General features: G+C 39.7%; 1 protein-coding gene across 1 annotated transcript in view; it reads right to left on the reverse strand.

Moving 5' to 3' along the window:
- The window catches only part of CMYA5 (cardiomyopathy associated 5), a 46679-nt gene that overhangs the window by 27285 nt on the left and 2170 nt on the right, over positions 1-17224 (reverse strand). Inside the window, exon 2 of the mRNA XM_072359793.1 lies at positions 1525-12808. Coding sequence (XP_072215894.1) covers positions 1525-12808 — 11284 coding nt within the window. The remainder of the gene's footprint in view (positions 1-1524; positions 12809-17224) is intronic.

Consider the following 17224-nt stretch of genomic DNA (forward strand, 5'->3'; position numbering starts at 1 on the left):
TATGAATTTCCATTAATTATATGTGTCACGTTGGACTGTAAATCTGAAAGCTGACTTTATAAATATTAAAGGCCAATCACCAGTATTCAGATGCAAAGTTCTGTTTGTCAAGATAACCTATAAAATGTAACAGGTGCCATCCACAACTCATTTTTAAAAAACTGGGATGCCATATCCATACAGTAAAGTTCAGGCAACAAGTATTTTGCTATCGCAGTATTTCTCAGTGATTATATGAAGGTAACAAGAAACATACAAATACCATCTCAAAGTAACTTGAGACCTGAGTGCTTGAATCATGTGAAGCCAAGCCTGTGCCGTGGCCAGAGTTAATCCTGGCTTCATGTCTGTGTCCCACAGCCAGGGAGTGATATCATGGGGCATTTATTTGTGGCTTAATTTGACTTGCTGCAATGCAAGTGTATATGAGACATGGCTGAGGTCTGTGACTTTGCTAGAGACTTACTGGTGATTAATTGTCACTTCTATGTCAAGCATGAATGGATATATATTCAAACTAACTCTTCCACCATACATCTGCACACCATTGAGATAGTCTTCAAATTTTGATGTTTGAATCTATTTATAAAAATATAAAATTATGTATCTATAAAAATAACATAATAACAGATATGTGAATTCTTCTGGAATGTTAATGAAATTCTGCTAAATCTGTATTACAGGCAACTGATCATGAGCCAGAAAAAAGACTTCACATTTCGGAAGTGAGATTAAACAGCTGGTAAACAAGAACAGAATATCTTCATAATTGTACATTAAAAATCTGATATGGGAAAGTGAAAAATCACATAAGTGTGGCCTTTCATGTAGAACTGTAATTAAGTGAAGAATGAGCTTCCATAGGAATGAAAGCGTTTTCACTATTATTCAGATCAAAGGTGTACTCTACTGAAATTGGATATGTTTCTATCTGTTCTTTAGAGAAATACAGCTTGAAAATAGTGGAAAGAAATATGAGTTGTAAAACTCTTACTTGCAGCAGAGCTAAAATACTATTAGGGTAGGCAAACATGAATGGAAAGAACAGAAAAATTAGTCTAATATCTCCAAGCAGCCAATACATAACTGGACAGGGGAACATTTTGTGATGATAATGGCCCCTGCCTATTGAGGCTTCTGTACCTGGTCAAATGAAGTGAGATGCCCTTACTAAAATTCTCTTCCTTGAAACATCTTCCCAATTCTTACTCTACACACACAGAACAGAAAAACTTGCACAGGTAGGAAGACCAGAAGATTAAAAGTCTGATAACCACTACACATAAGCATGACCGTTCAAATTTCTGAATAAAAAGGAATATCAGCTTAGCAACCTTAGGACTCTACAGAACACCTTAACGATATTTTCCCTTCTAGATTTCTCTCATGTGTTTAGGAATAGCTTTTATTTTATGGATATTATGATAATCCTTCAACTGCTTTCTGAAGACTTTCCACTGACTACATAGGAAGCATAGAGAAATTAGGATCAGTATTTCCTTCCCCATCCAAATTAATTCTTACCTTCATCTTGGTTGCAGCATCATCTAGGGTTGTCACTTCATGGTCTTTGTGTTCTCCAAAAAGCTTGTCAATAGCAGATATTGGACATTTGCAGTGATAACAGTATGTATCTGTCTGCGCTTTCTTCAGTTCTCTTTGTGGACTCTCAATTTCAGGAATGTTTGCTACTGATTTTTCAGGATACATCACTACAAATCCTGAATCTTCAAGTTCAACAGGTGTTCTTTGCTCTGGCTCATTAAAAAATTCATAACTATCCCCAATATGCTCAAAAGAGTCCCTGTCTTCAAATAATAGCTCCTCGTGTGTGAATTCAGACGATATTTCATCTTGCAAAAGTTCTTCTTGTGTAATCACATCATAGTCCATTGACTCAGCTAAGTCTTCATAAACATGAGGGTGCTGTTCTTCTCTTTGAAAGGCTGGCTTCTCCCTTTGCTGAGTGGCAGGAACATGAGGAATTTCCTGGGTATACTGATCATCTTCACTGTCTTCAACAGGAGTTCTAGTATATGGAACGTATTTTTCCACTCGAGGAACTGCCGTTATTTCATGGTGTTCTTCCTGCTTATTGGTAGATTCTCTATGTGCAGCTCCTGGAGAATCGACAATTTGACTATAATCTTGTTGACTTGTTTGCTCTGGTAACTCCTCAGTTGTTTCCACAGGAACATTTTCTTCTGTTTGTTCAGTGACATCACTTCTTGCACCTGAAACAATTACTCTTCCTCCAAAAGGAATGGCATGCGTTGGTTTGCAAACTGTTGCTTTAATGTCACTGTGGATTTTCTCCACAGTTTCTCTCTCTGGCAGAATCTCAGTTCTAGCAGACCTCTGCTTGTATTTCTCCTCTGGACTCGGAACTGAAATTCCTCCACTAAAAGATTCAACTTCTGGTATCTGATCCTTCTGAGGCTCTAAGACTTTACCTGGAATTTCATCTTTAAGAATGTATTTTTCAAAATAAATTCCTGTTCCATCATCTGTGTCTGAATTTCTGCTTGGAAAAGATGCATTAGAGTTACCACTTTCTTCATCAGAAGGAGTTTCCTCCTTTGTCTTTTCTCCTACTGCTTCTGCATAGAGATCCTTGTATAAAAATGATAAAGCAGGTGGCTCCTCTAGAAGCTCAGGATTAACAGCAGCAACAGTTGTAGGAAACAACAGAGATCGTTCTAGTACTCCTTCTTCTGAATCAAATAGTGGGGTCCCTGGTGACTTCCGTTCATCTTCTACACTTGTAGCTTTTTTATTGCTAATGTCAACTGATTTCTGCAGTGGAAAAGGTTCTGGAGCAACCACGTAAGACTGCATTTTGCTTTCTCCTTTCACGGTTCCATAAAATACTTCATCCAAATCCTCAAGTAAGGCAAATTCCTCTTCCAAAATATCTTCTTCAGCAGTTTCTTTGGAAGATGTGGCTTGCTCCACAGGTTCATTAAGATCTTCTTTCACAGGGAAAGATGAACTTGGTCTTTCAAAATGTGGCTTAATTGGGGATTTGTCATCAATCAAGGTATATTTTTCAAAATAATCAATTTCAGATATACCGTTGTCAGGATCCAAGAGTGCGTGATTTTTGCTTTCTGACAACACTGGATTTTCTTCTTGTATTTCTTCAGTTTCCCCAGCATCATCAGTTTTGACCAATTCTTTCACTTCATGGCTTTCAGACATTCCCAACACTGAGATACCAGAAATTTCTGTTGTTCCAGAAACTGAAGCTCCATGTCTCTCTTGAGCTATTTTTTTCTTAAGTGAAGGATTTGTTTCCAAGTATTCTAGTTTATCTGGCATGTGTTTACTTTCTTCTTGATCAATAGAAGAAATATATGTAGGAGCATGAATATTGAGTATTTCATAACCTTCTGAAATTATATTAAATAGATCTTTTTGTTCAATGGGTTCTGGAGTGTGCTGACTGTCTTCTAAAGTGCTCATGTGTTTCATTTCTTCTTCTTCTCTTCTCAGGTGCTCAGGCACTGCAGACATTTCGTCTGCTTCCAGATGTTGTGCTACTTTCCTTTTTGAAGGGTTTCCAAACCTAGTTTCACTCTCCGGACCTTTGTCTGGACCTGGGTTATCTGCTCCTGGATATCGTAAATCATGTTTTCCTGTTCTGTGACCAGTTTCTGAGAACAGTCCATAGGAAATTTCAGTTTCAGAATCAGAAACTCTAAATGTATCACGTTTATTGTCTGCAGTGCCATGAACTGTAATTTCTGTGAAATTTCCATCTGGGAATTGTTTTGATCCAAAATCTGAAGCTTCATTTGGAGAAAGCTTGCCTAATTCTTTAGCTCGTATAGGACTAATTGAGTGAGCTTTCACTTCTGCCAGCCAGCTGGCTGGCCCAGGAGATGGAATATCTGGATTCTGCTTTTCATTAGAACTGGGGAAAATGGACTTCGACTCCACTGAATGAAGTGTATCCTGTTCACAGGAATAATGCTGACTTTTGTGTGCTACAGTGTCATAAACAAGATCTGAGGAAACAGATCTTGGTTGCTCTAAGGATGAATGCTTCTGCTCTGTGAAATATGGCTGTACTTCATGTCTGTCCTCTTTAGTGTAACTACCTGAAACTATATTTGTTTGGTTTTGAGGTATGCCTGCTATGTTAGGTAGAGATGTTGGAATATTTTGTTTTTCTTCATCATCAGTTAAAGCCACAGATACTGTTTTTTCAGACAGAGTATGAAAAGGTACACATGTATTTGATGACACTGGTTGCTGGTCTGCTGCAGCGGTCACCTTTGACTCTGAGCTCACCAGCTGTGGCATCTTCTGTACATCTGGTTGTACTTCTTGTTTATCCTGCTTGGTGGATAATTCTGGGGAACTTAGCTGCTCTAACGACAAACATTCTCTGAGATCTAGTTCATCCCGTTCTTTTGTGCGCACTATGGTCTTATTCCCAAGATGTTCTGTCTCCAGGCTTGCTGGTTTAGGTGAAGATAACTTATTTTTTTGCAGTTCTGCTTCATCATGTGGTGGAATTACATATTTACACTCTGACTGTGCAGACTGGGGAATAACTAGCTTCATGCTTTGCTTTTCTTGTTCAGCATGGGAGTACTTGGGAAACAAATTCTCAGAGGCAGGTTTTGAATAAGGTGGAATTTCTCGATGATGTGCTTCATCAGCTGAATAAAATGTAGCTGAGGATTCAGTCTCTAGTTTTGAAGGCGCAGTTAAGTACTCCTGACTTTCTAGAGTTTCTGTTTTATCTGTAAAAAATGATGTATTTAATTGCTCAGATTCTAATTGTGGAGTTGTGTGGAAGTAATATGGAGTGTGTTCTCTCTCTGTTTCAGGTAAAATTACATGTTCAGCCTCTAACTGTGAAGTCATGGGCAAATGTAGGTGAGTTCTTGTATTCTCTGCTTCTTCTCTCTTAAGGAAGAAACCTGGCTGTGCTGTTTCTGACGGCTCTGTTTTACTCTGGCTGTGAGGCAAATCTAAATGCTCAGAGGAAAGGCCTCCAGTCACAGGTGAAGACCTTGGCTTTCTTTCCATTTTTATTTCAGAATGTGAAACACCCAGTGGTACAGACACTGATTTTTCCGGAAGAGATGAACAGGGCTGAGTGTTTTGTCTTGTTGCTTCCTTAGTGGAAGAGGATAAATCTTTTTCAGTTTCCAACGGAGTAGTTAGAGATGAAGTAATCCCAGTGTTCCACTTCTCTGAACGTCCTGCTCTCAATACAGATATTTCGTGCTTTTCTACTTCTTCAGTAGAATTTAGTAAATCTGATTGTTCAGACTTCAGTTCTGCAGATTGGTGTTCCTCAGTCCTGATAGGAGTATAAGATACAGAAAGTGTTTCTTGTTTCTCCGCTTCAACAGCAGAGGATGGCAAATTAAAACACTGCAGTTCAGGATGGGTCCTATCCCTCTGCTCTGCTTTGCCTACAAAGTATGATGTTTCTGGATGTTCCAGATGGGCAGTCTGTGTCTGCTCTGGTTTGCTATAAGAGGATAATAAACTCAGTGGTTTCACTCCACAAGTTTCTGCTTCGTCAAAAGAATATGATAAATCTGGATATTTTGATTTTGATTGTTCTGTTTGCAATTGGTCTGCTTTTCCCATTGAATATGAGAAATCAGAAGACATAAACTCTTCTTGTGAGGTTTCCTGTTTTTCTGGTTTATCAAGTAAATGTGATAAGCATGGTTGCATTAAGTCTAACTGTGGAGATGGTTTCTGCTTTTCTCCACCAAGTGAGTCCAAAAAGGAAGGCTGTGCCAATCCCTTTTCCTCTGGTTTGCCAATAGACTTCAAAAACCCTGGCTTTTGCAGTACTATTTGGGCAGACTGTGAGTGCTCTAATTTCTCAGTTGGATAGGATAAATCCATTTCTTCTGTCTCTGGTTGTACAGTTTCATGGTGCTCCTGATGGCAAGTAGAATACGACAAATCTTTATTGTCTGATTTCTGATGTGTGTTTTTTTCTTCTTTTACTCTTACAGAATAACATAGCTGAGGATGCTGCAACTCTGACATCACCATTTCTTGTTCTGTTTCATCAGAAGAATACATTAAAGCTGTATGTTCCAGTTCACCTTGCACAGTTTGCATTTCATCTGTTTTACCAGAGTCATACGTAAAATCTTGTTGTCCTAAGTCCTGCACCAAATGTGCCATTCCTTGTTGCTCTGTTGTTTTAGTGTGATGAGGTGTTACAGCCGGCTCTGATTTCCATTGTGTAGCCCGTGGCTGATCTGCTTTGCCAATGGAGTATGACAAGTCTGGATGTTCAACCTCTGGACGTACTGTTCCTTGCCACTGCATTTCACCAGGGAAAGGTAGCAACTCCTGATGTTCTTTCACTTGAACAATTTGTGGTTGCTCTTTCTTTCCACAGTAAGATGATGAATCTGGTTGTCCTGACTCAGGTTGTGTGTTTTCTTGCTGCTGTATTTTGTCAATAGAATATGACAAACCTGAATGTTTTAACTCCTGTCTTGACGTGTCTTGTTTCTCTTCCTTGTTTTTCCTTTTTTCACCGGAGTGATACAAGTCCAGGAATTCTCCTTCCACCGATGTTCTTGGTTGCTCCACTGTGCCATAAGCACTTGACAGTGTTGGCTGTTCTAACTTCAGTTTTGCTGTTTCCTCTGTGTGTAGTACACAGCTTTCTCTCTTTTGTTTATGATCCACCTGTGCACTCCGTTTTTCTTCAGTGGTGGAAGAAAACAAGTCAGGGTCTGGTACCTTGTCAGTGGCACTTGAGATGTTTAGATGATCAGGCTCTGGTGAATCCCACAATTGCTTTGTTTTGACAAAAGAATGCAACAAATCGAGTTCTGTCAACACTGGCTGTGTTGTTTCATGAGTTTCTGCTGTGGTGACAGAAGATGACAAGTCTGTACATTCTGATTCCACCTGCGAATCTTGCAGCCTTTCTGCTTTCATAACAGAGCACTGGAACTCTGAGTGTTCTGCCTGCTTTCTCACATTTTCACTTTGCTCTTTCCTGAGAGATGATGGAAAATCACTTTCATCATCCAGCTCTGGTTGAACCTCCTCTTGTTTCTGTTGTGCACCAGTAGTATATGATAAATCCGGATATTCCAAATCCAGTTCATCTATTTGAGATTGCTGTGTTTCAGCAACTGAGCATGATAAATCCATTATTTCTGCCTCTGGTTGTATGAATTCATGCTGTTCTAATCTGCCAGCAGATAAAGCTGAATGGATTGATTCTTCATGTGCTACCTCTTGTTCTGTTTGACAAACAGAATAAGATAACTGTGATTGTGCCATTTCTGGTTGTTTTTCCTCTTTGCTGAAAGAATGCAAGAAGCCTGACTGTTCCTTTTGAGCAGGTTGTACTTGTTCTGTTTTGCCAGGCCAAGTAGCTAGGTCTGGTTTTCTTAACTCCAGCTGTGTATTTTTTTGTGGCTCTGTTCCATGAATGGAATATGATAAATCAGGATGCTTCAGCACTGCTTTTGCCATTTCTCCTTGCTCTTCTTTTCCACTACAAGACAATACATCTGGAACTCCTAGTTTCTCTTCTGTTGGTTGTGGATGCTCTGCTCTGCTGGCAGACTGGTTCTCATCAGAGCATTCCAAGGCTGTATGTACCAACTCTTGCTGTCTGACTTTGTCAGCAGGAGATGCCAAATCTTCATCGCCCAGCTTCACCTTAGCAAGTGGGCATTTCTCTGTTTTGTCATGAGCATCCAACACATTCATTTGTGTTGTTTCCTGTACTTTGTTGAAGGAACAGGCTAGACCGGGGTGTTCAGGCTTCAGCTCTTCACTTTGCAGTTTTCCTACTTTGAAAACAGAATAAGGCAGGTCAGGATATCTCTGCCCCGGTTCTGCTGTTTCTTCTAGTTCCGCTGAACCCACTTCTGGCTGAGCCATTTTCTGTTCTGCTTTTTCAAAGGGGTAAGTTAAATCCATTTGCTCTGATTCTAGCTGTGCTTTTTGTTGCACTTCTGCTTTTTCCAGAGAATACATCACATCAGCATGTTCTGTCTCCATCATAGCCACTTTCTCATCTGGCCTAACAGTGGAAAATGATAAATCTTGTTTCTCAAAGCCCTCTTCAGCATATTTTAACTGCCCTGTTTTGCCAGAAGCATATGAAAACTTTTCTTGCTCTACCTGCTCTTCTGGTGTTTGCTGCTGCTTTTCTCTGTCAACTGAAATTTTTCTGTGTTTCTGATCCAACAGTGCTGCTTCTTGTTTGTTTGTTTTACTGGAGGAATGTGACAAGTCAGTGTGTCTTGCTTCTGACTGTGCTATTTCTGTTTCCTCTGCTTTTCCAAAAGCATATGTCAAATCTGGATGTTTTGAGTCTACTTGTGCTGTTCCGGGTAAAGCTCTTTTCCTGGCCACCCTAGGCAAATCTTTATGTTTTGAATCAAGCCCTTGAGTTGCTTGTTCTTGAAAATTACTAGAGGAAAACAATGTACCTGGATATTTTGAAACAAGTTGTGAAGTTTCTTGCTGGCTTTTTTGGCCATCAGAACATGATACATTTGTGTATTCAGATTCCAGCTCCACACTTTCATCTTGTGCTCTGTTCAGGGTTTCTGGTGAATCTAAATACTCTGATTCTTGTTGCATTTCTTCCATGGAGTAAGACTTCTGTGGATATTCTGATTCCTGATGTATGTTATCACCTGGCTTCAGTTCACCAGTGTTGCATGAAAAATCTGGATGTTCTATTACTGGTGGTTCAGTTTCTTGTTCCTTTGAACTGGATGGCAAGGTTGGATGTCTAAACTTTTCCTGTTCTGGTCTGTGAGAGGAATATGACAAATCTGGATATTCTGAACCCATTTCCATTTCCAGTGGTGCTTCCTTGCCTCTAGAAAAGGGCACAGATGTTTGCTCCGGCTCTGGATGCATTATTTCATCTTGTTCTGTTTTCCCAGTGAAACATGAAAGAAATTGTTGCTTTATTTTCTGTTGAGTCACTTCCTTCTGCACATCTACACTTGAATAGAATGCCTGTTCTGGATATGTTGGTTCCATTTCCTCTTCTTCTTGCATTACTGCACTGAAAGAATGTGGCAAAGGTGGATGCTCTAACTCTGGCTCAGTTGTTTCTTCCTGTGCCAAATTCATTTGGTCCGTGTCCTGTGTTTCTACCTTCACCCAGTTTTCTGGCAAATCTGAACAATCTGGTTCCTTTTGTGTGACTTCTGGTTGGATTTCTACCAGCCCTTCCAACCCTCTTTGTACTCCATTTTCTTGTTCTACTTTTGCAGTGGAATATGATATATCTGGCTGAGGCAAGTCCAGTGGTGTGATTTCCTCTTGCTGACCATCAGTAGTGGAATGAGCAGGAAGTAAATGTTCCTGCTCCAGCTGAACCATTTCCCTGTGTGTTGGTCTGTCAATTGAATGTGAGGAGTACAGAGATCCAGATTTAATTTCTTCTTGCACTGTTTCTCCAGTGGCAAATGAGAGATCCCTATTTTCTGAAGCTGGTTGTATGATTTCACTTTGTTGTGCTTCACTAATGAAATATGAACACTCTGGACTTCCTACATCTGTTTGTACAGCTTCTTCTTCTGCTTCTCCATGGAAATATGGGAAATCTGGATGTTTCACCTTTTGCTGAAATATTTCCTGATCTGTTTTTCCAGTGGAATATAACGTATCTGACTCTTCTCTATGTTGCTGCTCTTTTGCAGCAGAATATGGCAAAACTGGACATTCAGAATGCAGTTGATTAGTTTCTCCTTGCACTGACTTGCCAAGAGCATTAAGCTTACCTCCAGGTTGTAACATCTTCTGTACATGCTGTGGTTGTTCCCCTCTGTCATCAAAACCTGACAAAAGAGGTTTGTCAATATCTACTTGTGCCAAATCTTGATGTTGTGTTTCATTCACTGGATATGGTCTTGTTTCCTTATGCCCCATTTGCTGCGTACTATCTCTTCCAGTGAAATCATATATGTCTGGTTGTACTAATTCAAGTTTTGTAGTGTTTTCTTTCTCTGCTTCTTCCATTGAACAGGATATGTCTGAAGGTTCCGACTCAAACTGTGCTGTTTTTTCTTGCTCTGCTTCTTCAGGGGAGTAAGACTTTGGCTGTTCCAGTTCAAAGGGAATAGATTTTTGCCCTTCTGTTTCTTCCCTGGAAAATGAGAGGTCCTGATGTACTGCCTCCAGCTGCGCACTCTCCAATTCCTCTGTTTCTTCCCTGGAAAATGGAAAGTCTGTCTGTTCCAGTTGTGCGTTCCCTGTTTCCACCATTTCTTCCCTGGAATAAGAGAAATCTGGTTGCTCTGTCTCCATCTGTGTACTCTCTGATTCCTGCATATCTTCCTTAGAAAAATCAAATTCTGGATGCTTGGTCTCCAGTTGTGTACTCTCCAATTCCTTTGTTCCTTCCCTGGGAAGTGGAAAGTCTGACTGCTCCATCTTCATGTGTGCATTCTCTGATTCCATCATTTCTTCCCTAGAATATGAGAAACCTGGATGCTTTATCTTAGGTTGTGCACTCCCTGAATCCTCTGTTTCTTCCCTAGAAAAAGAAAAGTCTGGCTGCTCCATCTCTAACTGTGCATTCTCGGATTCCATCATTTCTTCCCTGGAATATGAGAAATCTGGATACTCTGTCTCCAGGTGCAGACTCTCTGATTTTTCTGTGTCTTTCTTGGAAAAATGGAATTCTGGATGTACTGTCTCCAGCTCTGCACTCTCTGATTCCTGCATTTCATCCCTGGAAAATGAGAAATCTGGCTGCTCTCTCTCCTCTTGTGAACTCTTCAATTTATCTGTTTCTTCTCCGGCATATGAGAAATGTGGATCGTCTGTCTTTAGCTGTGCGCTCTCCAATTCCTCTGCTACTTCCTTGGGAAAAGAGAAATCTGGATGCTCTGTCTCTGTCTGCGGTCTCTCTGATTTCCCACTTACTTCATTGGAGTATGGAAAATCTGGATATTCCATCTCCATTTGTGCTCTCTCTGCTTGATTGTTTATATCAACAGGGTGATCCAAATCCGCTGCTTTATCTACAACTGATCTTTTCCCAGTTTCTTGTGTTTCTGTGCAAACAGGATACGAAACACCAAAATACTTAGAATCCATCTTTTCAGGAGTATGTGCATTTAGTTTGATTACTTGCTCCTCTGCTTCTTGAGCAAAGAATAAGTCTTGTTCTGACTCTCTTTGCTTCTCTAAGCAAATGTTTTGCCTTTCTGGTTGTGGGGTCCTTTGACTCTCTTTTTTTTTAACAGGATACAATAGACCAGAATGCTCAGTTTCTGACTGTGCAGTTGCTAACAAGCGACCGTCAGTATCTTGCTTCTCTGTTACATCTAGAGCATGTGGTAAAAGCACATGTTCAGACTCTGATTGTGCAGTTTCTGATGACTGAGGAATAATATCCTCCTGTCTTGTATCAGAGGGAGTGGAATAACTGGCTTTAGCTGACAGAGCAGTAGGTAAGTAAGATTGAACTACTTCCTTCTCAAGATGCTCCGATGTGGATACTGTAGGTTTGGTACTTTGTCTATCTAATTTATTAACAGAATCTGCTGAAACAGACGGTAGTGTTGAACTGGGCTGAATCTCTTGCTCCTTTGGTTCATCTAGGTGATCTGATGCTGTCAGCAGTGACTGATCTGGTTTCATATTTGCAGCTTCACTTGATAGAAGTGACACTTGTTCCTCTGATTTATCATCAGACTCTAGTGCAGTAGTTGTTAACTGTTCTGTTACTGCCCTGTTAGCTGCAGGTGAATATGAATAATTTTGCTGCTTCCTTACTTCTTTGGGAGGGCTGAACTTTTGTGACTGCCCCGATACCTGATTCAGATTCTCCAGTTGAGATTGCCTGTCTTTTATTTCTTCGTGCTGAAAAGTTATTCCTTCCCCAGACTTTGAAAACTTGCTTGGTTTATCTTTCATTTTAGCAGGTTTAATATTTTGAAATGAGACATCTTTACCAGTAAGCTGTTTTTCAAGAGGTGTTATTGAAGAATAGCTTTGATTTGAATGTGCTGTGGATTGCTGCCTTTGATTCCTTCTTCTTTCTGATGGTGTTTCAAGACTTCTGCTTGTTCTCTGGAAAGATTTTGTATGTGTTGTTTCTGAAATGAACTTATGAGATCTTTCTTTTACTGATGCTTCAAGGAAGTATTCCGCTTCTCCTGAAATGGAGCTCTTTCTTTGGATTCCACTTTTTTCTAGTGTTTCAGGGAGTGGCCCAGTCCCTCCAAAAATTGAATTGAACAGCTGGATTCTAGATTTTACTGGTCCTCCAAGGATTGGCCCTACTTTTCTAAGTCTGCTTTCTCTAAATATTGATCTTATTGGAGCACGTTTTACTGGTTGTTCTGCAATATTCTCCAAATCTTCTTTGTCCTCCAACATTTCTTCATCTGTGTCCTGTTCTTCCATCTGTTCAACATTTAACACTGAGCCCTGCACATCTCTTAGAACAGTTCTTGGTTCTTGTCTCTGCATTCCAGAAGAATCGCGTTTCTTATTGCCCTGACCTCCTCTCACATGTGTGGGCAATGGCATTCTATTTGAAGGTTTACGCTTCCTTTTCCGAACAATTTTGCCTTCATCCATAATAAAGATTACTTTTCCTGGAGGAGAACCCACTGGTGAACTTTCCATACTGTAAAGATCAGAAGTTGTACTAGTTTCTGAAGTCCAGGGAGTAGAACATCTGCTTGAGCTTGTTTCCCACGTTATCCCACTGTCTTCACTTTGAACTGTTACCATAGAAAAGGAGGGATTAGTCATGATGCACTGCAGCTTGGGTTTCACATCTTCACTTTGGATAAGATCTTTCAGACTAAAAAAAAAAAAAGAAAAAGGAAAAAAAAAAAGTGCCATAAAATTGTGTTACATCAAATTATTGCAGTGAAGTCCAGTGCACCAAAGCATTGCTATTCAAACTTATAAAAATACTTCATTTGCATATATTTTGAAACACAAACAGAAGGAAAGTGACATTTCCTCTTAGAAATGTATTTTAGATAAACCTGTGTAATGCTTTGTGTTGCAAGGTTAGTTCGATGAAAGGGAAGTGTTGGAATGCTCAGTAAAGTCTGCATTTTCTCCATCCTTGTTTGTGAGTGTGAGATCAAATGGATTTTGAACCAATGCCTGATTAACTCACAGTATAATTTAAACACTGCACTAAACATGCATAAGATAATGTCAGTGTTTTAATAGCACCTACATTTGCTTTGCCTAACTGTCTGCATGGTAGTAGAGAATAGTTTGCTGCTTTCTTCTCCTGTTTCATTGTCTAAGCAGTGTACATATTTAGTAACACAATTTAGAATACATTCAACAATCTAAACCTTCCAGGCTATCCCTGAATGATATTTATAATAACTGTGTTTATAATAATAACTTGAAGCCTTATGATATGCAATATATATGCTGTCATGGGATACAATTAAATCTAGTCTCATTAAAAAAAAATAATAGGGAAAGAAATAAAAATACACTAGAACACTGTACTATTTTAAAAAAAATCTAACTGGGGCTGCAATAGTTACTTCAAGGAAGCATGTGAACGGTAATTATTGAATTCAACCCCAATACTCCTTGTGTAGACATTAGTTAATCAAGGAGAACTCTATTAGTAGCTGGCTGAAAGAAATGTAGAGTGCTTAGCTAGCAGAGGCTTCAGCAGAGGTGATGAAGAGGAGAAGAGCGGAAATCTATGGTTACACAGAGTCCAGTTTTGATGAACAGAGGAGTTCCAATTTGATCTCAATAAAGCACTTAAACAAAGGTGAAGAAAGTGGAACCCAAACGACACCAGAAGCTGTGACCCAGCATTATAAGTGTGCCAAAGACCAAGGGAACACTGGTGAGGAGCGCTCAGCATTAGTCATATTTTCTCCATTAAGCAAACCCAGCAAACTGTCAAGCATTTGGAAAGGTCTCTCAGCACAACTGCTCAGTACTTAACAAAAAGAAAAAAAGGATTCTAGTCTGATAATACTTTCAGCACTGCTGGCATTACCTTCACCTATCTGAGGGAATGTGCCTCCAGATCTGACAGTATGATAACAAATAACCATTTGCTTAGCCAAAAACAAACAAACAAACAAACCAAACACCTAGGACCCAAACAAATCCAAAGCAAAAGCACATCAAAACTCAAACACAAATGCAGCATGTACAGCTATTTACCTGCCTAGATGTGTTATTCCCTATTAAGGCTGGTTTCATAAGGTAAGGTCTATAGTTCAGAGGAAAAAAGCAAAGCAAAAAAAATGTATCGATTTTGCTGCTAGATTTTCCTTTGCCATTTTTATGGTTTAGCGTTAGTTGACTTAGGCTTAGCAAAGATAACAACAACAGCAAATCAATAACATTAATATTAATCATTAATACAATTTCATTAGTACTAAATCAATATCATTAATACTAAGGAAGAATTAAAGTCCTATCTGAGTTCACAAAAACAGAAGTCTAATCTTTGCACAGATTTTTCACCTTCTATGTAGCCCTCATATACTTTTTGACTTATTCTTCTACGTAACTTGTTGCTATTAAATAAAGCACCACGCAGAATGGGGAAGCACTCCCATCTCAACTGATATTAGACAATAAAAGTGGGCTCATCTAGTCCTGTCTAGTCAAAATGTTTCATTAGTTCACGTCCTTGTGTCTTTACCAAACTTGCAGTAGTCCACATTCCCCTACAGTGGAACACATACTTTGTATTTTTCAGACCAGAGTGAAAGATGTAGAATTCGAGCATCATCATAATACAGTACAGTACTCCTCTAGTTTTGTGTATGACTTGTATGCTGCACAGTAGAAGCTTTCTAGTCAGAGGAATTATCTCCCACTGCAAAAAAGTATGCTCCAAATATTTCAGGTTCATAAAAAATGGTATGAAAGTGCTGGCATCTAGGGACAAAAGCCAGTGCTGCTTTATTTGAGACATTTCACACCCCATTCTGTTGTCACGTTAATCTGATATTGGTCATTGGCTCAAACCTTCTACAGTTTTCTGATGATCTGTTTTGTTCCTACTGTCATAAAAGCCCAAACCCCAGATTCTTCTTCCCACTTCCTGCTTCTCACAGTTTTTTACCTCTTAAAAGGCTGTGTCTGGAGGGATTTCAGGTTTCCAGTGCAGCACAGAAGACTGGGCACGTGTTCCCTTGTGTATCATGTTGGGAAGAGTTTTCACTTCCCCAGCTGCCAGAGCAGAAGGGTTCAGACACTGAAGTCTGCCCATCTGTGCTACACCACTGCCATTACAGAGAAACATTTAGAAGCACCAGCTCTCTAAAATCATCCAGAGCCTCTCTTCATCCTCTTCACATCAGACCTTGTCACTCCTGGTATGATTCAACTTTGTTGTTGTGCTGCATGACACTTTGCAAGCTGGAAACAACTTCACTGAAACAAGTGAGACGTCAAGATGTGGCGATGACCTGTACAGATAGGATGTCTCATTTCTGGAAGGCTGCTACCAGAATCAGACACAGTGCAAGAAGAAGGAAAAAATTGCATTGACCAAACTGCCATCCCAGATGAAAGAAATACATGTATTTCTTTTTGTTTGTTTGTTTGTTTGTTTGTTCCATACATTTGTGCATTTTCTGCTTTAGCATGCAGCCCCTTTTTCCCTACAGCAATCATAAGCTCAGCATCATCTCTTCCAACTACTGCACACTTTCTAGGGCTAGAGCTCACACATTTCCTTCTTCAGAGTAAGAGAATTAGGCTCTAGAGAAATGCAGTGCTTTAAACCCAGCCTTTCACAGTGAAGTGTTTATAAATTGGCTGCAGAGCCCTTTTTGTATAAATCCCGGATGTAGACACACCCACACACCTTATTTTTCCTATTGCAAAAGTAAATTTGCTGGGGAAGTTACAAGAGGCAGAACTGTTCTGGAGCTATGCACACATCAGGGAACTGCTAGAGACTCAGGTATTCTAGAAGGTACATAAACCACTTGAGCAACAACATACATGAACTGCTTGGCTACTTACTAACATTGTACTCAGATTTGCTGTTGCTTTAAGATACTCAACGCATGCTTTCAAAATACTTTTGCTGTTTAAATGATTAATTCTACACAGAACTAGAAACAAAAGACATCTGTCAAGAGTTATCAATCTCAGAGAGCAAAATGCCCAGAGGCAAGAAAATATTGCATGAACTCTCTGAGGATCAATGGGTTATTTATTCTAACAAGGACATGATGCCTTAGACCAGCTCCATAATAGGTTCTGATGCCATGTTTTGGTTTCATTACTTGCATAAAAAACTGTGTTAGGAAACAAAATTATTTAAAGATTACATTAAAAATCTTAACAAGGGCATCATAATTCTTAGGCAAGTCATAAACTCTGCTGCAGCTTTATGCATTTGTGTTGTTTTTCTGTTTTTGATTTTTTTATTTGTTTGTTTTTTGAGCACTCTAAAAATTAAGTGATGCATTTCCTAAAGCAATGCATTTTCCATCAGAGAAATACTATTTTCTGTTTGTCCTCAACTGTGCTGTCAGTAATCCACGGGGGTCTGATAGCTGACTGGCATTTTATCTGTGTTACAGAAGGAAAACAACACCAACCTTTACCCTAGTGTACCGCCAGAGCCCCATCACAAAGGCATCCGCTTGTGTTCCAGCAGCTGGTGGGGAATAAAAAGATGCAGAGGCCAGGAATCTCTGCTGGAATGGGCACACATGAAGAAAACTGCAGCAATAAATGTGCCAGACTCTATAACTGCTGAAAAAGGATAATTGTGGAAGTGGTGCGGATCAGCTGGAGCTTAGGGAGGGAGCAGGAGAACAACAGGACTATTGCATTGCTCACAGAAGCACTTCCTGACCTTGGGCCATCACTGCGTTGCATAACTCCTTTACAAAATAGGAATGAGAATATGCATGCTTGAAAGATGGAAATAGAAGGAGCCCATGGGAAACTTCCCGCCGACTGCGGTGTTGCACAATCAGGTGCTATTCAACTGCATGTGAAGCAGGAACACAAAAATGGCAGAGAGCTTGGGGCTGTTAAAAATAAATCCATGACGGCAGGGTCCAGGACAGGCTGTTTTCAGCCAACTTTGCATATTGGTTACATATCCTCTCAGCTATGTTTTCAAAATACAAAAAAAATAAAAATAAAAATAAAAATAAAAATCCATTCTGAAAATGGAGCTTTAAAACATGTTTGTTGACCAGTAATAATCGCACAGACTAAGTATATCTCTGCTGTTCTTACT

The sequence above is a fragment of the Excalfactoria chinensis genome, chromosome Z (genome assembly GCF_039878825.1).
Source record: "Excalfactoria chinensis isolate bCotChi1 chromosome Z, bCotChi1.hap2, whole genome shotgun sequence".
NCBI classification, from domain to species: Eukaryota; Metazoa; Chordata; class Aves; order Galliformes; family Phasianidae; genus Excalfactoria; species Excalfactoria chinensis.